The sequence below is a fragment of the Myotis lucifugus genome, unplaced genomic scaffold, assembly GCF_000147115.1.
Source record: "Myotis lucifugus unplaced genomic scaffold, Myoluc2.0 scaffold_564, whole genome shotgun sequence".
Lineage (NCBI taxonomy): Eukaryota > Metazoa > Chordata > Mammalia > Chiroptera > Vespertilionidae > Myotis > Myotis lucifugus.
The window spans coordinates 101,649-123,138 of NW_005871612.1; the positions used below are offsets into that span (position 1 = coordinate 101,649).

General features: G+C 43.7%; 1 protein-coding gene and 1 pseudogene across 1 annotated transcript in view; one reads left to right on the forward strand and one right to left on the reverse strand.

Annotated features, from left to right (window-relative positions):
- Positions 1-21,490, reverse strand: part of CMTR1 (cap methyltransferase 1) — a 57,358-nt gene that overhangs the window by 22,249 nt on the left and 13,619 nt on the right. Inside the window, 6 exon segments of the mRNA XM_006109973.3 lie at positions 4,056-4,128; positions 4,241-4,335; positions 5,673-5,744; positions 7,955-8,047; positions 10,828-10,986; positions 21,179-21,321. Coding sequence (XP_006110035.1) covers positions 4,056-4,128; positions 4,241-4,335; positions 5,673-5,744; positions 7,955-8,047; positions 10,828-10,986; positions 21,179-21,321 — 635 coding nt within the window.
- Positions 18,644-18,788, forward strand: LOC111823578 (annotated as a pseudogene).

The following is a 21,490-nucleotide window of genomic DNA, read 5'->3' on the forward strand; positions in this document are numbered from 1 at the left end:
ACCTTTTGGTGTATGGGACGATGCTCCACCTGAGCCACCAGGCCAGGGCTGTAGGTTATTTCCTAAGAGCGTTGCAGGGTTAAATAAATTACCACCCATCAAAAACCTTATAAACTGTAAAATACTAAACAAACCTAAGTTATCAATTCAGCTAGATCAACTATCATGGAGTCAGAACTTTGTCCTTTTCCATCTTTTTCTCTTCCCAATGCCTCAGTGGGCACTTTGTACATGCTAATTTCCTCTAAGACAGCACAGAAACTTAAAGATCTACATTCAGTTTTTGTCTCTTGCTACACTTCAAAACATGTTTTCTTACTTCAACAATATCCCCAGGCACACAAATTCCTAACATAAAGATAGATATAAGAGCCAGGGGCCGTCACATCCGAAACAACCAAACAGAGGACCGAACAGGCTGAGTGGGGTGACCAGGCTGGCAGAGGAGTTAGTGAGGGATGACCAAACGACTGAACAGCAGGCTGCGTGGGGTGACCAGGACAGCAGGGGGGTTAGTGAGGGATGACCAAACGACTAAACAGGAGGCTGTGTGGGGCGACCAGGCCAGAAGGGGGACCAGGGAGGGGCGACCAGGCCAGCAGGGGGGGGCCAGTAAGGGAGGACCATGCTGGCGGGGGGGCAATTAGGAGCAACCAGGCCAACGGAAGGGGGCATTTGGAGACGACCAGGATGGCAGGGGGGACAGTTGGGGGCAAACAGGCCAGCAGGGGGAGGCAGTTAGGGGCGATCAGGCTGGCAGGCAGAGGCGGTTAGGGGTGATCAGGCTGGCAGGGGGGCCAGTAAGGGCGACCAGGCAGGCAGGCGAGCAGTTAGGAGCCAGCAGTCCTGGATTGTGAGAGGGATGTCCAACTGCCGGTTTAGGCCCGATCCCCAGGATCGATCGGCCTAAACCAGCAGTCAGACATCCCCCAAGGGGTCCCAGATTGGAGAGGGTACAAGCTGGGCTGAGAGACCCCGCCCCCATGCACAAATTTTATGCACTGGGCCTCTAGTCCTATATAATAAAAGGCTAATATGCAAATTGATCAAAAGGTGGAATGACCCGTCGCGATGATACGCACTGACCACCAGGGGATAGATGCTCAGCCTGAAGCCAGGCTCACAGCTGGGGAGCACAGCGGCAGTGGCGGGAACCTCTCCCGCCTCCATGGCAGTCGGACATCCCTAGAGGGCTCCCGGACTGCGAGAGGGCGCAGGCCGGGCTTAGATATTTCCCCCCCACACCCCCCCACCCCCCAGTGCACGAATTTCATGCACCGGACCTCTAATGGTTTATAATAAGACTTCCAGATACCCAAAGAATCTAAACTCCCTTCTTTCCCTAGTCTCTTCCAATTCTTGCTTACAATTTCTTGATTTCCCTACCCTAGTCTCTTTTCAACTTTTACCACAACCTGAAGAACCAGAAGCACATGGGAAAACCTGAGTCGTGTTCCCCTCCCACTTTCCACCTCTAACCTTTCCACCCCACCCCAAGCTTCAAGTTCTGCATCCACGCTCGTATTCTACAGCCAGCCTGATCCAAGAGCCAGAGACCCTAGCAAACCTGGTGTGTGCCCAGGGCTTCAGCCACTCCCATCTCTCCTGGGAACTGCTCTAGCGCATTTCTGCTCACCTGAAAAACATGCTAAGCCTGCTGGCCTTGGCTGTCACTCTGGTCCTCAGGGGAAAACAGAGAGCAAAAGAGAGAAGAAAACTCTAGAGGCTAGAGAGAAATCCCTTTTATAGCGGAATGCAGAAAAACATCTCAGAAAGGGGAATTCTCCATGGCCACTACCAATCAATTCAGGTCAAGAAGCTGCCTGAAGCGTTACAGATCGGCTGCCTTTTCCTATGTAATTAACATCTCCACCCTCCACCTGAATGGTACAACCTGGTGCCTTCGTCAATTTCCTGACAGCAAAGACAACAACCAGACACTAGCTGCTGGAGGCATTTTCATTCAAAAGCCCCAAATGATGCTGTGACTTCCCATCAACTTGACAGAACTCTTCTGTTAGGCAGGGGTTTAAAATCATTTGGAACTCAGAAAATTAAATCAACATTATATCAACCTAATTTTTTCAAGATACTAATTCCAAGAACCCCTTTGTGCTGCCTGCTGGTACTGGGAAATGGGGAGGGAGACAGGGAAGAGAGAAATGACTAAAGGCCGCAGGGGTCTAAATACCAGTTTTGCCAGCAGAGAAAGCAGTGATGTAGGTGGAGCTGAAACATTAAGAACTTGGAAAGCGCCGAAACCGGTTTGGCTCAATGGATAGAGCGTTGGCCTGCAGACTGAAAGGTCCCAGGTTCGATTCCGGTCAAGGGCATATACCTTGGTTGCGGGCACATCCCCAGTAGGAGATGTGCAGGAGGCAGCTATCGATGTTTCTCTCTCATCGATGTTTCTAACTCTCTATCTCTCTCCCTTCCTCTCTGTAAAAAATCAATAAAATATTTAAAAAAAAAAAAAAGAACTTGGAAAGGAAGTTTTTTCGTTGACTGGATAGTCAGAAGGCCTAATGGAAGGAGGGTGAGTGAAGCAGAAACAGGCAAAGAGAACTAACTTTCTAGAACTGGGTAAAAATGCTTTGAAACCCTGACAGTAACGCTAAAATGAAATTTCCTTTATTTTTTCTCTGTCATCATGGAGGGTCTGTGTTCAGAGAAATGAGATGCAGCAGAGTAGAAAATCATCTTGCTTTACCATTTCTTGAGAAGGGCCAAAGCCTGATAAGTATGATCCCACACAAAGCTTGTTCCAAGAGGCAGGAAGGGAAAGTGGCCACATCAGAACTCACAGATCTGAGAGCTGGAACAACTCTTCTTTAAAAAATATATATTTTATTGATTTTTTTACAGAGAGAAAGGGAGAAGGACAGAGAGTTAGAAACATCGATGAGAGAGAAACATCGATCAGCTGCCTCCTGTACACCCCCTACTGGGGATGTGCCTGCAACCAAGGTACATGCCCTGGACCGGAATCGAACCTGGGACCCCTTAGTCCCCAGGCCGATGCTCTACTCACTGAGCCAAACCGGGTAGGGCTGGGACAACTCTTAAGAGCCGCTTGGTCCTACCCTGGCCCTCTTGCAGGTTAGCAGGGCTAATTTCAGAGATGAGGCAGCTGAGACCCAAAGAAGGCGTGTATTTAAGTGACAACTCCTGCAATGGAAGTGGTACACTCCCTGCCGGCCTCACTGAACAACACAGCCATGACATACTGATTTTAAATGGACCAGTGGAAGGATAGGATGCCCACATGTCATTCAACTCTCAAATATTTCCCAGAGTACTCTCCTCTCATACCAGAAACACCACCCAAATCAGATGATGTCACAATTCCAAATTGGGAAATAAACTCACTGTAAGTTCTGTGCACTCACCCTTCTACTCTACCTCATCCATGGTAAAAAGGCAGGCTAAAGCCCCTGGTGGCAACTGGTCTCCACACGTCAATGAGCACAGAAAGGCTTTACAAAATCCCAGCCCTACACCCCTACCAGCTCTCAACTCCACCAGAACGTCCAGAACCTAAAAGCGCCATGGGGAAAGGGATCACATCTATCTCATTCAAAATTATATTCCTAGTGCCTAGCACTGTGCCTGGCACAAATAGGGGCTGGATAAATACATGCTTACCGAAAGCAGTAGGGGCCCATGCTCTAACTCATGGCCTCATCTCCCTGTTCTCCGGCCTTTAGATGCCACAGCTGCTGATTTGGCCCAGGAATGTCCCTTCTCCACTGCTTCCGGCCCTGCCCACCTCCTCTTGGAGTGCACAACAGGACCTGCAGCATCGGGGGCTGGGACTTTGGGCCTGCAGCCCTAGAGACAATGCTTTTTGGGGCACTCTTAGGACCACAGGGACACACTGTGGGGCCCTTTCTCAGGAGCTCAAAGCAAAATATCTAACATAAAATGCATCTCTAACATAAATGCAACTCTAACACATAGCAGCTATAATTACATTGCACAAATGGCAATTTCTGAGCCACTGAAGCTTAAGCCCATTTAACACTATGAATTCAGAAGCAGAAACTTGTTCTCACCCCATAAGAGTCCCGTGGATTTGTAAAAATGCGATCAAACACAAAATCCATATTGGCCATCTTCATTGCCGCCCTGCAACAAAGACAGACAGAGAGCTCAACTCAGTACCAGACACACGGAAAGCTGAAGTTCAAAGAAAAGGCGGAGGGTCATGTCAGCGGAGGGGAGGGAAAAGTCAGCAAACCTGTTCAGGAAGAAGACTCCTCGGATCATCTCGTAGGGATTGGCGCGGGTCCGAGCTCGCCGCATCTCCTCCCCATCCAGGACATCAAACACACTCTGCCCAGAGAGAATCAGAGCCTCGAGGTGAGCATCATCCACTGGCAAGGGGCAGGGCTCTTAAGAGCCTAAGGAGCCCAACGAACAGCATCCAAAGAGAAGGCTCCTGCTGTATCCCAGCTCTAAAATGACCGGCTGTGTGACCCTAGACAAGTTGCTCGATCACTCTGACCCTCAACTATATCACCTGTAAAATGGTACACAATAAATGTAAGCACGTCCCTGACACATGGTCAGTGGTTAATAAATGACGGCCATGGTTAAGCACAGGGCCACCTCCTGGCATTGCTAATCCTCATAGCAAATCTCTTTGTCCACTCCAGCAGCAACTTCCCAAGGGACTGGAGTCTGATACCAAGGCTCTCTCAACTGGGGCTCATTGAGAGAGGGCAAACAAACCAAGACCAGGCCTCCTGATGCCAGCTACCACATAGTAGGGATCCCTGCTCCCTTCTCCAAATTCCTCTCTGATTTAAAAAAACAAACAGCCTCACTTCACAAGAGCACCAGTCACTATAAAGATATTCCCAACCCTCTGCCTGTCAAAAAGGTAAGCTCTGAGGCCAGGTGGCTCAGTTGGTTGGAGAGTCATCGTACACCATAAGGTTGCGGGTTTAATTCCGGTCAGGCGCATGCAGGAAGAGGCCAATCAATGTTCCTCTCCATATCGCTGTCTTTCTCTCTCTCTCTCTCTCTCTCTCTCAAATCAATTTTTAAAAATCAATAAAAATAAATAAGCTCTGAGGCCTTGCTGCTTCTCCAACCCATTTCCTCCTCAGTTTCCTTGGCTTTCTGTCCCAAGCAATACACTTCCTGGCCCAAAACTCAGGCCACAAGATATCAAGGGAAAGCTACTCGTCCAGCACGTTAGGAGCCTCCCCCCAGCATTTCATTTAATTCTCACAGCAAACCTACTAAGTATTTTCTCCCTATCTTATAGATGAGGACACTCAACTCAGCGAACCTAGAGCAACTGGCCCAAGGTCACACAGCAAAAAAAGTTGCAAAACCAGGATTTGAATTCAGGTCTATCTAATGTTAAAGAATGATTTCAAACCTTTCATTATATCAGCCAACCCCCCAGGATTATAATGAACCAACCCACTGAAGTTAAGTGGATCCTTTCCTGGCTACTGACCACAGGGACACCACAACACCACAAAGCAGGGCAGTCACCAGGAAAAAGGACACCTTGGAGAAATGTACAAGCTGCACATCGGACCACCAGGAAAATATCAGCTAAACTTCAGCCCCCACAAGTGACTCAAAAGAACTGGAAAAGCCCAGACAGCCCTTTACACACAGTTTTCAACTCCAGCTCTAGCCACAGGCCTTACCTTACACTGCAGCACACTGTGAAGCAGGTCTTCCCCACAAAACTCTGTTTCATCTTCAATAATCATCTTCCTCTACAGGGAGAAGAAAATAGTCAGCAATGACCATGTGTGACTGCACTTGGGGGATGAATGGAGAAACTAAGGTTCCAAATGAGTAGCGAAGGGGCTTGAGTTCCTGCCAAAAAACATCAATCTCTGAGGAGCAGGAACTTGTGAGAAAATCCTAAATCCTCTGGCGAAACCCCAGGTGGCTATGAGACGAAGCAGCCCCTTGGGTACTCTGACTAGAGCACCATATGGATACAAGACTCGTGAATGCCGAGGCTGAGAAAAGCAAACAGGAAGGAGACCTTCAAGCTGTCTGTCCCTAGGGCAGAAGGATGGGGACTACCCCAAGTGACAGAAGCCTGTCCTTCAACGGGTAAGCCTCTTGCTCTGTGATGAGTATGAATGCACAACACTAGGCCCTGACCTGGCAGCGCCACAGAAAACAAGGGCTCGAGAGAGCCTCCCAGCAACCCTGTGATGGTGGCTGTCAAGTCCAACATCATGTCTGAGTGAGGCCACTTCTACACCATCGGTGCTCAAGCTTGGTGTTCTCAGGTTTTACACTTTTCAAAACCACTGAGGACCTCAAAGAGCTTTTATTTATGTGGGAGACATATAGATATATACATCGAGGTTTATTATTAAAACTAAGAAAATGTTAAAATATTGAGTATAAAAAAACAATGTTAATAAAAATAACACATTTTTATGAAAAATAACTATATTTCCAAAAATAATTTAGTGAGAAAAATGGCACTGTTTTCCAGTTTTGCAAATTTCCTAATATTTGGCCCAGCCTGTGTAGCTCAGTGGTTGAGCATTGACCAGGAGGTCACGGTTCAATTCCTGGTCGGGGCATATGCCTGGGGGGGAGGGGGGGGCGGGTGTGCATCACTGATGTTTTTCTCTCTCTCTGAAATCAATAAATATATATATTTTAAAAACTTTCCTAATAGCTGGCTTAAATATTCTCCTTTATATTCAATTGGTTGTGAAATTATTTCATAGGCTCTGGAAAACTCTACTGGGCACTTTGTGAAAGAATGAGAGTGAAAAACTTTCAGTATCATTACAAAAATAACTAACTTTGTAGACCCCCTGGAAGTGTCTTGGAGATCCCTGGGAGCCCCTATACTTTGAGAACTACTCTCTAGATCAGTGGTCGCCAACAGGTGGTCCGCGGACCACTGGTGGTCTGTGAGGTCCAAAAGGTTGGCAACTGCTGCTCTAGCCCACACTGATTTAGTAGCGATCTACTTTATTCTTACAATTTTCCAGGGGATATTAAACGAATTCCCTCTGTAACAACTCCCTCATTACTTTCTGAGGACAGGTACAGTATCTTTTCACCTACCTGGAACAATGCCCAGCTGTAACCAGTGAGGAAGATAAAAGTTGTGCATTTGGTGTTGTCTTGCAAGCTAAATGACTAGGAGAAAAAAACCTCTCTGCCATATGTCCCAGGGGCATATCTACAAAGCCACTGACACACCATCTTAACACACAGTTTGATTCCTGCCAGAATGGTCAGATTCACATTTTTCACATCTATACTAATAAAAGGGTAATATGCTAATTAGACCGGATAGACCGGACATCCTTCCAGACAAAGCCACAGGGCTGCGAGGGACGAGGGCCAACAGCGCAGGAGAGGCAGCGGCCGCAGCTCCTTTCGCAGAGGCGGCTACGCGGTCCCGGTCCCAGTGCTGCCCCTTCCGCAGAGGCAGCCACAGAGGCAGCAGTGCAGGCCTGGTCCCGGCGCCACGCCTCCACAGAGGCTGGACGGGGTGCAACCTGTTGTGCCTCAACTTCCCACAGACCCCTCCCCCAGCTGGCCTGGCCCCAGATCGCCCCCCACCCACCAGTGGGCGGGGGGCGGGGCCAGTGCTAACAAGTGAGGGCCAAGGGCCAGCAGCTGCAGCAGCCAGCAGTGGCAGCAGCAGCAGGGTGATCAGGGAAGCACCTTCCCCTGATCGGCCCAGTCGCCTCCCACAGAGGGAGGCCAGACTTCGGCTTAGGCCTGTTCCCCCAGGGGGCCTAAGCCGTCAATAGGACATCCCCTGAGGGCTCCCGAACTGTGAGAGGGGGCAGGCCAGGCTGAGAGACCACCCCCAGTGCACGAATTTTCACGAACCAGGCCTCTAGTGTATAAAAACATACATACCAACTCGAAGAAGAGAAAAGTCAGGAGATAAGTGCCAACAATTTTAGGGTACTTTTTCCTGAAATCCTACCTTTCCCACAACCATCCAATCGCTCATTTCCTCAGTGTCGGGAATTTCAGTGGTACATTCTGGGAACCATGACACCTGCTCACAGGCACTGGGCTACAAACAAAAGAGAGGCAGTTAAGTCAGGTAAGACAGGCCCTCAGAACTATGCCCCATCTCACCAGGGCTTCCCCAAAACAATCAAGAGGGACTCAGACAGAGTAGAAAGAGTCCGGGAAGCTGAGACCAAAGGAAGTTGTTAGACATGAAAATTGAGAGCTGGAATTCTCAAGTTTAACTTCTGAAGGCCAGGTCCAATTCTGGTTTCAGTCCCTGGAAACTTCCCAAACCTTCAAAGTATCTTTCATTTGTTTCAATATTTTTTATGAATACCTATTACGGACACTGAGTTAAAAAAGACATAGTCCTTGTCCCAAGAGGCAGTGGGGATACAGAGCAGTGGGGATAAGATATGTGTCTCTGATAGGTAATCACATCAGGAAGACACTAAGCAATGAATCTCACCTCTTGATGCCTATCAAAGTGTTACTCACAAAATAAATAGGATTTCCCACCCATTCATTCAAGATAGGGCAGAAAGTAGCACCTCTAATGAACTACTTCCTCATAATTTCCTTATCAAGCAGAAACAGTGGTTTTCACCCTGCTATCCATTAGGGTCATCTGCAGTCCTTTTAAAAAGTTCTGGTGCCTGGGGCCTACCCACAGAATATATGATTCTGTTGATCTGAGGTGGGAACTGGGTATAATTGCATTGTTAGAAGTCCCCAAATGATTCTAATGTGCAGCCAGGGCTACATTCACTGGGCTAGAGAGACATGGATTATGAAACTTTAACAGGTGGCTAACCTGCATGGCAGCTTTACACATTCCCTCCTGAGCAAGTGTGGAGAAGAGACTCACCATTGCAAATTGAAGCAATGTGGTTAAAGGTAATATTACATGCTCTGAAAGGCATAAAATGGTATCACAATGCAAGGTCTGAAGGGCAAGCCAACCACCATCAACAGAGAAAAGATTAAAAGAAAAATTACTGAAGCCTTTTGTCAATGAATCAGGCAGTGAATCATGGCTTCTCTCCTTGGTCAAATCCATCACCTTTAAGCATACCTGGTTGTGATTTTTATTATAAACTCTTTTTTTTAAAAAGCAACTTATGCCCAGCCAGTGTGGCTCAATAGTTGAGCGTTGACCTAGGAACCAGGAGGTCACGGTTTGATTCCTGGTCAGGGCACATGCCCAGGTTGCGGGCTCAATCCCCAGTAGGGGACGTGCAGGAGGCAGCCAGTCAATGATTCTTTCTTATCATTGATGTTTCCATCTCCCTCTTCCTTCCTCTCTGAAATCAATAAAAATATATATTTTTTAAAAAAGCAACTCATATATACTTTGGATACTCCTATAGAGATAAAAAGAAAATTCAATCTCCCCATGGAAGTCTAAATATAATAAGGCTACCTGCAAAGTGGACTTTGTCTGAAGCTTCCAACTTTGCACTCTCCCTCCATCCTGGCTACAGAAGTCACTAAGCACCTTCCTGTAGTGACTCTAGGAACATGAGTCACCTCAGGCCACCCAGACTCATCTGCCTTAAAGAGGTGACCACCATCTAACAGTTAAGCCACATTCTTAACCAAAAGATACGGCATCTTTTGTAAGAGAAAAACTGAATTATGGTAGATGATAATTAGAACACCCTTGTCTCAAAAAGGAATTTCAATGGCCTGTCTCCATTAAAAGCAGAAATTTTATGGGCAAATTTCGTATCTCAAGTTTAGCAGTTAGTTCTAATTCTGTTCCACTGAGAGAATTGGGGCTTTTTACTTGTTTTCACACAAATGAGGACACAGAAAGCACGAAGCATTTCTGAGGTAAAAACCTACATCTAGCACCCAATTACAAATATTTACCCTATTCTGCACTGTCTCATCTGCTATTCTGCTGGTCTCGTCTCCTCCCAACTATAAGGCAACACAGCAGGACCACATCAGAACCCATTAGCTCTTGGCTTGTCAGCTTCTTACACTGAAGCCGTATTAGGCTTTTATCATGCACAGGTTGATGGGAGATTTTCCTGAACTGAAGCATCAGAGAGACAAATAAAATATCAATTTTCCAGAGCTCAGAACCACATCTGAAGCTAAATTACAGCAACTATGTAGAAGACTAGACATTTGTTTTCTATTTCCTCTAGTTTCAACTCCATAATGGTAATACTACATCATTATTTTTAGGGGCTTTTATTATACCTACTTCAAATCCTTTGTGGAATAAGGTAGGACATAAATAAATGAATAAAAATAAAATCACAACATTATCTGTACCGTGAAAAGGAATAAGAGTCTCTTTGGGTATTCAGGGTAAAACAAACAGGTACCCAAGTAGGTAAGCAGACTAAATCCACAATGAAAAAGCCATATGGCATAAGCAAACACCTGCTTAGAGGTTCAAGGACCTTACATGGCACCTAATCCAATCACTCATACAATGGGAACGTGGGTCCTCAATCGGCCACTTGAACCGTTTCAGCAGAGGAAGCTCACTACCTTGTGAGGTATCTTAGTCACTAGTGAAAAGCTGTATTAAGGTTCTTTGTGGAGGCAAACCGTGCCTTCCAGTATCTGCCACCCATTGGTCTTAGATAGTCCTATACGAAGCAACAGGAAACAAATCCACATCCTATCATCCCCCCTCCCCCAGACTTGTTTTCCATTCTGAACAGCCCCAGAACCTTCCATGTAAGAAACTAGTTCAACCCTCACTAACCACCCTGATCAAACTGCCTCTGGAGACTTCTAGTGTGTCAATGTGACAACTTAAAGGCATGCACCCAAAACTCAAGTGGCTTTCTGCCCTCTCCTCCCCACACCACTTACCTCGGGCTCATCTCGCCAGTCCACATTCAACTCCTGTTCAAAGCCTTGCAACGTCAGACCCAAGCCTCTTCGACCTTTCTGATTAGAGGCCTCAACGATGTCCTTCCGACCCTGGCTGTATTTACCCAATCCTTCACCTTCCCTGAAACCCATCTTGGCCTGAAAGAGAGAAATGATGGTGCATTTATATAAACAAATAGATAAAACGGAGCATTTTATACAGACATTTATGTAGCCCTTATCATGTGCCAGACATTCTGCTAAACCCTAAGAAATATAAAAAAGTAAGGCCTCGCCCAGCTAGTAAGGCTGAGTGGTAGAGTGTCGACCCATGAACCAGGAGATCAATGGTTCAAATCCTGGTCAGGGCACATGCCCAGGTTGTGGGCTCAATCCCCAGTAGGAGGCATAAAGGAGGCAGCCAACCCATGATTCTCTCTCACCATTGATGTTTCTCTCTCTTCCTCTCAATTCCTCTCTTTCTAAAGTCAATTTAAAAAAAAAAAAAGATTTTAAAAAGTAAGGCCTAAAGTTTTCCTTCTAGCCTAATAAAGAAAAGAAGCATAAATAAAAAACAAACAAACTGCAGTTTAACTGTGGGTCCAATGGCTGTCTCTTTTGGAGGTGAAAGTCTAGGGCAGCCAGAAGTTGGATAAATAAGAAGGAACCTCACAGCTGTAATTAAAAGTACCAAGGGTACCTAATGAATGTCATTGGACATTTGTACAACTTACCCTTCCAGCTAATGTGTCTGATTAAGTGAGATCTACAGTAGAGTTGATAAAAGAGAACATGATTTAAAATGGAACTTCTTCAGATTCTTGCTAAAGGATATAGCTGTTTAGAAGTTTTTGGTTTGGTCTTGTTTTGACTTGTTTTGTTCTGTCAGCACCTGTGTGACAGTTGGCATGATGTGGTCAGGGTTGAACCTCACAGTCAGCAAGCCTGAGGACTGAGCCCTCCCATGAAAAGGTCACCAGTAATCGAGACCCAAATATAACAAAAGAACCCACACAACACACACAAAGGACATTCCTGGAGCACCCTGCTCAGAAGATGAAGGAGACTACACGACTGGGTTCCACATGATGCCAACTACAAAGTGGACACCTCACCAAGACTGGGAGTCATAGCAGTCCCATCCAATACACAAAACACAAAGAAACAGCAAAAATGGGGAAACCAAGAAACAGTAAAAATAGGGAAACAAGAAACAGGCCCCAAATGAAAGAACAGGTACAATTTGCAGAAAAAAAGAGCTAAATGAAATGGAGGCAAGAAATTTATCAGAAACAGAGTTCAAAGTAATGGTTTTAAGACTGCTCAACAGCCCTGGCTGGTGTGGCTCAGTTGGAGTATCATCCTGTACACTGAAAGGCTGTGGGTTTGATTCCTGGTCAGGGCACATACCCAGGTTGTGGGTTTGGGTCAATCAACGTTTCTCCCTCACTCTCTCCCTCTCCCTTCCTCTCTCTCTAAAATCAATATAAACATACCTTCAGGTGAGGATTTAAAAGAGAGAGAGAGAGAGAGAGAGAGAATGCTCAATAGCAGGACACAGAAACCCTGAAAAACAACTAGTCAAAAAAACAACTAGTCAAAAATGAAGGATGACATATCCCTAACTGATTTTGCTCAGTGGTTAGAGTCATGAGTTCAATTTTGGTCAAAGGCGCATACCTCGGTTGCAGGCTCAATCCACAGCCCTGGTCAAGGCACATGTGGTAGGCAACCAATCAATGTGTCTCTCTCACATCGATGTTTCTCTCTCCCTGTCTCTCCCCTTACCTTCCACTCTCTCTAAAAAAATCAATAGAAAAGAAATGTCCTCTGATGAGAAAAAAACAATAATAAAAAGACATAGCTGAAATAAAGAACATACTTTATGTAGGAATAAACAGTACATTAGAGGAAGTGGAGGATCTAATCAGTAAATTAGAAGACAAGGTAGAAAAAAAATTACTCAATCAGAGCAGCAAAAGCAAAAAAAGAATTTAAAAGCAGGAGGATAGATCCGGGGGCTGGCCTCCACGGTGGCGGCACGCGGCCTGGGCTTGCGCTTGCCTCCGCGCACCCCCCGCCCCCCTCTATGAGGCAGATCCCCCAGCCTGGCTCAGCTCTGGTCCCGGCCCTTGGCTGGACTACTACACAATTTATTTGATGTTTTATTTTGGTTTCCTCCACCCCCTCAATCTGTTGGGGAGCCCCTGCCCTTCACCCTGCTACCTTGGCCAGGAGTGAGTGAGCCATGGCCTTGGTGAAGCTGCCTTCCTCTTCTCCCCTCACACTACAGCCCTTGTGGGGGAGATGGGGTGGGTGCTGCTTGTGGTTTAGGTCTTTTTTTTGTTTGTTTTTTTAAATTCTGGAATCAGCTGTGGATTCTGGCAAATAGTCTGTGTGCGCCCCCCCCCCGGCCATCCCTGGTCTGTTCCCTGTTCCTATAGCCCTTTACCCCAAGCACCACCCCCACAGACTGGGGACCAGCTCCTTCCCCATGCCTATGTCTCTCCCCAAATCCCTTTAGCAGGAGAGGGAAGAGGAGGAGAGGAAAGGGGACCTGCCCCCCTCCTCAGGCATCTGGGAGGGCCCTGCCCCCATGGGCTTCACCCTTTCCTGTGGGCTCTCACCCTGACACATTTGTTAAAATCAAACCTGAATAAAAAAATGAAAAAAATAAAAGCACGAGGATAGTTTAAGGGAACTTTGGGACAACATGAAATGTAACAACATTCATATCAACAGGGGAACCAGAGGGAGAAGAAAGTGAGCAAGGGATAGAGAACCTGTTTGAAGAAATAATGACAGAAAAATTCCCTAATCTGGTGAAGGAAAAACTCACAGTTTCAGGAAGCACAAAGAGCCCCAATCAAGATGAACACAAAGAGACCCACACTAAGACAACATCATAATTAAAATGGCAAACATTAAAGATAAAGAGATAAAACAACGAGTTATCAACTCACACCTGTCAAAATGGCTACCAACAACAAATGACAAGTGCTGGCGAGGATGTGGAGAAAAGGAACCTTAGAATACTGCTGGTGGAAATTCAGACTGGTGCAGCCATTGTGGAAAACAGTATGAAGTTTCCTCAAAAAATTAAATGTGGCCCTGGCTGGTTTGGCTCAGTGGATAGAGCGTCGGCCTGGGGATTGAAGGATTCTGTGGGGAGCTGCTATAGAGGTTAAACCTCAGACTGACCTATTGGCAAAGTCACAAACAAGTCCCAGCTTAGAGGGCACAGTCCTCTTAGCATATTTAGGCTTGACCTTATAACGCTCCCTAGATCTTACCTGGGAAGCTAATGGGCTGAGGGAAGTGCAACAAGAACAAAAACAAGTGAAACTCACAAGAACAGTGTAAACAAGTGAAACTCACAAGAACAGTGTAACTTTGGTAACCACTACCTTGTTTACCTCTGACTATAAAATAAAGGCTCAGCTTGCCTCAGGATCTTTCTGTGGCCTCAGCCAGGCACAGGAAGATCCACGGAGACTAAAGAGAGCTAGAGAGTTCTGAACGCTGTGTCCGTGTAAAACATTCTTTGCCGACTCCGTCCACACCTTTGGGAACCCCTGGGGCTGGACCCCGGCATGATTCCAGGTTCGATTCCGGTCAAGGGCACATGCCTGGGTTGTGGGCTCGATCCCCAGTCGGGGGCGTGCAGGAGGCAGCCAATCAATGATTCTTATCATTGATGTTTCTATCTCTCTCCCTCTCCCTTCCTCTCTGAAATCAATAAAAAAAAATACATTAAAAAATTAAATATGGAACTTCCATTTAACCTAGTGATCCCACTTCTAAGAATATATCCTAAGAAATCCAAAACACCAATCATAAAGAATGTATGCACCCCTATGTTCATAGCAGCACAATTTACAATAGCTAAAATCTGGAAACAGCCCAAGTGCCCATCAGTAGATGAGTGTACAAAAAAGTTATGGTATATTTACACCAATGAATACTATGCAGCAGTAAAAAAGAAGGATCTCTTACCCTTGGAGACAGCATGGAGGAACCTGAAGTGTATTATGCTAAGTGAAATAAGCCAGTCAGAGAAAGACAAGTATCACATGATCTCACTCATACATGGAATCTAATGAAAAAAATAAACTAATGATAGAACCAGAGACACAGAAACATGGAACAGACTATCGAATCTCAGAGGGAACTCGGAGGGTAGGTGGGTGGGAAGAGATCATCCAAAGATATTGTATGCATATATGCATAACCCATGGACACAGACAATAGGGTGCCGAAGGCCTAGGGTAGGGAATGGGGCAGGCTGGGAGGGGTCAAAGGGGGGATATATATGTAATATTTTCAACAATAAAGATTTAATTTAAAAAATAAATAAAGACAGAGATAATCTTAAGGGCAGCAAGAGAGAGACAGTCAGTTATCTACAAGGGAGCTCCCATAAGGCTGTCAGAAGATTTCTCAACAGAAACACACAGGCCAGAAGGGAACAGCATGAAGTATTCAAAGTAATGAAAAGCAAGGATCTGAAACCAAGACTACTCTATTCAGCAAGGCTATCATTCAAAACTGAAAATGAGCCCAGCCAGTATGGCTATGTGGTTGAGCGTCAACACATGAACCAGGAGATTACAGTTCAATTCCCTGTCAGGGCACATGCCGGGTTGCAGGTGCAATCCCCAGTAGGAGTGTGCAGAAGGCAGCAGATTCTCTCTCATCATTGATGCTTCTCTCTCTCACTCTCCCTTCCACTCTCTGAAATCAATAAAAACATATAAAAAATGTATTTTAAAAGAAATGAATAAATTGAAGGTGAAATAAAGAACTTCCCCAAAAATAAAAAGGCAAAAGGATTTTATTACCACCAAACCAGAACTGTAAGAAATGTTAAAAGGAGTGCTGTAAGAAGAAGAAATAGATAGAGGAGTAAAGAATAAAAATAGTAATAAATAAGTACCTATTAATAACATTACATGCAAATGGATTAAATGCTCCAATCAAAAGACAGAGAGTAGCTCAAAGAATAAGAAAACATGACCCATACATGTGCTGTCTACAAATAACCCACCTCACAACAAAAGACTCACACAGGATAAAAGTGAAGGGACAGAAAAAAAATTTCCAAGAGACAAAGAAGGTCACTACATAATACTAAAGGGATCTAACCAATAAGAGGATATAACCCTGGTAAATACATATGTACCTAATAAAGGAGCACCTAAATATATATAAAAAAATAAACTACTGGAAGACTTTAAGGGAGAGATTGACAGCAATACAGCCATAGTAGGGGATTTTAACACCCCACTATTATCACTGGATAGATCTTTCAGACAAAAAAAATCACAAGGAAACAGCGACCTTAAACAACACATTAGACCAGATGGATTTAATTGATATTTACAGAACATTTCACCCCAAAGCAGCAGAATATACATTCTTTTCAATATTCATGGAACATTTTCAAAGATAGACCACATGTCAGGACACAAAATAAGTCTTACAAGTTCAAGAAAACTGAAACTGTATCAAGCATCTTCTAGATCACAGTAGCATGAAACTAGAAATTAAATACAATGAAAGCACTCAAAAGCATTCAGACACATGGAGGCTAAATGTCATGTTATTAAATAATGAATGAGTTACCAATGAGATCAATGAAGAAATAAAAAAACTTCCTGGAAATAAATGAAAATGAACACCCAAAATCTATGGGACATAGCAAAAGCAGTCCTAAGAGGAAAAGTTCATAGTATTACAGGCCTACCTAAAAATAAACAAGAAACAATCTCAAATAAACAATCTAACCCTATAACTAAAATAATTAGAAAAAGAACAATAAGAAAAGCCTAGAGTGCCTGGCCATCGTGGCTCAGTTGGTTGAGCATCATCCCATGCACCAAGAGATTGTCAGTTTGATTCCTGGCTAGGGCACATGCCTGCATTGTGGGCTTGATACCCAGTAGGGGGCATGCAGGAGGCAGCCAATAAATGATTCTCTCTCATCAATGTTTCTCTCTCTCTCATTCTCCCTTCCTCTCTCTATAAAATCAATAAAAACTTATTTTTTTTAAAAAAAGCCCAGACCTAGAAGAAGGAAGGATAATAATAAAGATTAGAGTGGAAATAAATGACATAGAAACAAACAAAGAAACAACAGAAACAACCAATGAAACCAAGAGCTGATTCTTTGAAAATATAAACAAGATTGATTAACTTTTAGCCAGACTCATCAAGAAACAAAGTGAAAGAACCCAAATAAATAAAATCAGAAATGAAGGAGGCAAAGTAAAAACTAACATCACATAAATACAAAGGACTGTAAGAACATACTATGAACAACTATATGTCAACAAATTGGACAACCTGGGTGAAATGGACAAATTCCTACAAACATACAATCTTCCAAAACTCAATCAGGAATAACCAGAAAACCTGAATAGACCAATAACAACTACTGAAATTAAAGCAGTAATAAAAAAAACTCCAGTAGCCCTGGCTGGTGTGACTCAGTGGTTAGAGTGTCAGCCTGGCTGGGCACTGAAGGGTCCCAGGTTCGATTCCAGGATAAAAGCACGTACCTGGTTGCAGGCTCCATCCCCATCCCCAGTTAGGGTAGGTGCAGGAGGCAACCAATCAATGTGTTTCTCTCCTTGATTGATATTTCTTTCTTCCTCTCTCTCTCTCTCTCTCTCTCTCTCTCTCTCTCTCTCCACACACACACACACACACACACACACACACACACACACTCTGTCCCTCCCTAAAAATCTATGGAAAATATATCCTCAGGTGAGGATTTAAAAAAAAAGAAGAAAAACTCCCAGCAAACAAATGCCCTGGACTGGATAGTTTTACGGGAGAATTTTACCAAACACTCAAAGAACTAACACCTATCCTCTCAAACTATTCCAAAAAATTCAAGAGGAAGAAAGACTTCCAAGCTCTTTTTACAAGGCCAGCATTATCCTAATTCCAAAACCAGATGAAGACACTCCAAAGAGAGAAAATTACAGGCCAATATCCCTGACAAACATAGATACTAAAATCCTCAACAAAATATTAGCAAATAGGATCCAGCAGTACATTAAAAGATCATACACCAAAATATTAGCAAATAGGATCCAGCAGTACATTAAAAGATCATACACCAGGACCAAGTGGGATTTATTCCAGGAATACAAGGCTGATATAAACATTCACAAATCAATAAATGTGATACATCACACACACAAAATGAAGGATAAAAATCGTGTGATCATATCAATAGACACAGAAAAGGCAAATGACAAAATCCAGCACCCATTTATGATAAAAACTCAGCAAAGTGGGAATAAAGGGATCATACCTCAACACAATAAAGGCCATATATGAAAAACCTACAGCCAACGTCATACTCAATGGGCAAAAACTAAAAGCATTTCCTTTAAGATCAAGAACAAGACAAGGATGTCCGCTTTCACGACTCTTATTCAACATAGTACTGGAAGTCCTAGCCACAGAGAACAGACAAGAAGAAAAAATAAAAGGCTTCCAAATAGGAAAGGAGGAAGTAAAACCATCATTCTTCACAGATGATGTGATATTGTACATAAAAAACCCTAAAGACTCCACCAAAAAACTACTAGATTTAATAAATGAATTTGGCAATGTAGCAAGATACAACATTAACATCCAGAAATTAATGGCATTCTTACACATCAATAATAAGCTCTCAGAAAGAGAAACTAAAAACAACACCCCTATTTATCATCGCAACAACAACAACAAAATAAGATACCTAGGAATAAACTTGACCAAGGAGATAAAAGACCTTTACTCATAAAACTGTAGGATAACCCCCTGGCAATGGGCAAGGAGACACCTGATGGGTGGTGTTGCTCTTATATCAATCAGGGGCAAAGCAAACATGCAGTCCTTAGTTCATCCTAGCTTGATGCCTGTCTTGCTGGCCAGAGCTGTTTCATGCCTGAGGCACATTAAAAAAAAACAAAAAACAAAAAGAACAAACCAACCCTGTAGGACACTGGTAAAAAAAATAGAGGGAGATACAAAATAGTGCAAGCATATATCCGTGTTCATGGATAGGAAGAATTAACATCATTAAAATGTCGTACTACCCAAAGCAATCTATAGATTCAACACAATCCCTATTAAAATACCTACGGCAGACCCCGAATAGCTGCAGCAATCCTGAGAAAAAAGAACAAAGTAGGTGGGATCTCAATACCAGATATCAAGCTGTATTACAAAGCCACTCTTCTCAAAACTGCCAGGTACTGGCACAAGAACAGACATATAGACCAATGGAATAGAATAGAGAACCCAGAAATCGACCCAAACCACTATGCTCAATTAATATTCGACAAAGGAGGCATGAACATACAATGGAATCAAGACAGCCTCTTCAATAAATGGTGTTGGGAAATTTATATTTGGACAGATACATGCAAAAAAATGAAACTAGACCACCAACTTATACCATACACAAAAATAAACTCAAATGGATAAAGAACTTAAACATAAGACAGGAAACCATAAAAATACCAGAGGAATCCATAGGCAGCAAAATCTCAGACATATGCCGAAGCAATTTTTTCACTGATACTGCTCCTAGGGCAATGGAAACTAAAGAGAAAATAAACAAATGGGACTACATCAAAATAAAAAGCTTTTGCGCAGCAAAGGAAACCATCAACAAAACAACAAGAAAGCCCACTGCATGGGAGAACATATTTGCAAATGTTTTCACTGATAAGAGTTTAATCTCCAACATTTACAGAGAACTCATACAACTTAACAAAAGGAAGATAAACAACCCAATCAAAAAATGGGCAATGGACCTAAATAGATACTTTTCGAAAGAAGACAGAAGAAAGGCCAAAAGACATATGAAAACATGTTCAAAGTCACTAATCATCCAAGAGATGCAAATCAAAACGACAATGCAGTACCATCTCACACCTGTCAGAATGGCTATCATCAACAAATCAACAAATGACAAGTGCTGGGGAGGATGTGGAGAAAAATGAACCCTCGTGCACTGCTGGTGGGATTGCAGACTGGTGCAGCCACTGTGGAGAACAGTACGGCGTTTCCTCAAAAAACTAAAAATGGAACTCCCATTTGACCCAGTGATCCCACTTCTAGGAATAGATCCCAAGAAATCGGAAACACCAGTCAGAAAAGATATATGTACCCCTATGTTCATAGCAGCACAATTCACCATAGCTAAGATTTGGAAACAGCCTAAGTGCCCATCAGCAGATGAGTGGATTAAAAAACTGTGGTACATCTACACAATGGAATACTATGCTGTGGTAAAAAAGGAGTTCTTACCATTTGCAACAGCATAGATGAACTGGAGAGCATTATGCTAAGTGAAATAAGCCAGTCAGAGAAAGATAAATACCACATGATCTCACTCATTTGTGGAATATAATGAACAACATAAACTGATGAACAAAAACAGATCCAGAGACAGAGAAGCATCAATCAGACCATCAAACCGCAGAGGGAAGGCAGGGGAGGGTGGGGGTAAGGAGGAGAGATCAACTAAAGGACTTATATGCAAGCATATAGGCCGAACCAATGGGCACAGACAACAGGGGGGGTGAGGGCATGAGTGGGGGGGATATGGGGTAACGTGGGGATAAGGACACTAATGTAATAACTTAATCAATTAAAAAAAAAAAAAAAAAAGTCGTACTACCCAAAGCAATCTATAGATTCAACACAATCCCTATTAAAATACCCATGGCATATTTCACAGATCTAGGACAACTATTCCAAAAATTTATATGGAACTCAAAAAGACCATGAATAGGCAAGGACAATGAGGGCCTACAGAAGCCCAAATCAAGAGATCAAGTGAAAAATTGCTTCATGCAAAACTGAGGTCTTGGAGGTACTATAAGCTCCTGAACAGAATCATTGTTTTAAATGTCACAACTATAAGCTCATACTGAACTCTAGAGTTACTGGTCTCAATTATGTACCCCCAAAATCAGAGACCTAAATTTCAAACCCAAAGATCCTTGTCTAATAAAAGAACTCAATCCTAAAAAGATTTGTGTCTATTTCCCCTGGAGGGCGATTACCAGAAGCAGGCCTGAGCAACCACTTCACATGGATGAACTCCAAGGCACTGGTTGCCAACCGGTGGTCCGTGAGGTCCGAAAGGTTGGGGTACACTGCTCCAATGTGAACAATACCTCTACTGAAAAGAGAGCCACACTCTACTAAATTTCAGTAGCTAAAAAGCAAAGGAAAAACTCACTCCCTAGCATTTCTTCTTTTCATACCAATCAATACAAATTCCCTTCTCTCTCACAATTCTGGTGCAGCTTTAGAAACCCAAGTGCCAACATACCATAAGCTTCTGGGAGACGCTATTGTACATGGAATAGCGGGAAGAAGTTCCCTCCACAAGAGAGTCTGCTTTGAATGCATCATCAGAGCTGCGTTGCTTCCCCTCAGTCTCACTGTCAGACCCACTGAGGCTTGTGGTAGACACTAGAAAAGAAAGAAGGAAAATATTTAGGTGAGTTTATGGCACAAAATAACCTCGAGAAGTCTAACTTCATTTATCTAACTAGTGTTTAATATATGCATTACATTACACATATAAAGTTCATAAAATCACTCAGGGTCAAATGCATTCTCTACCTCTTAATAACTGTGT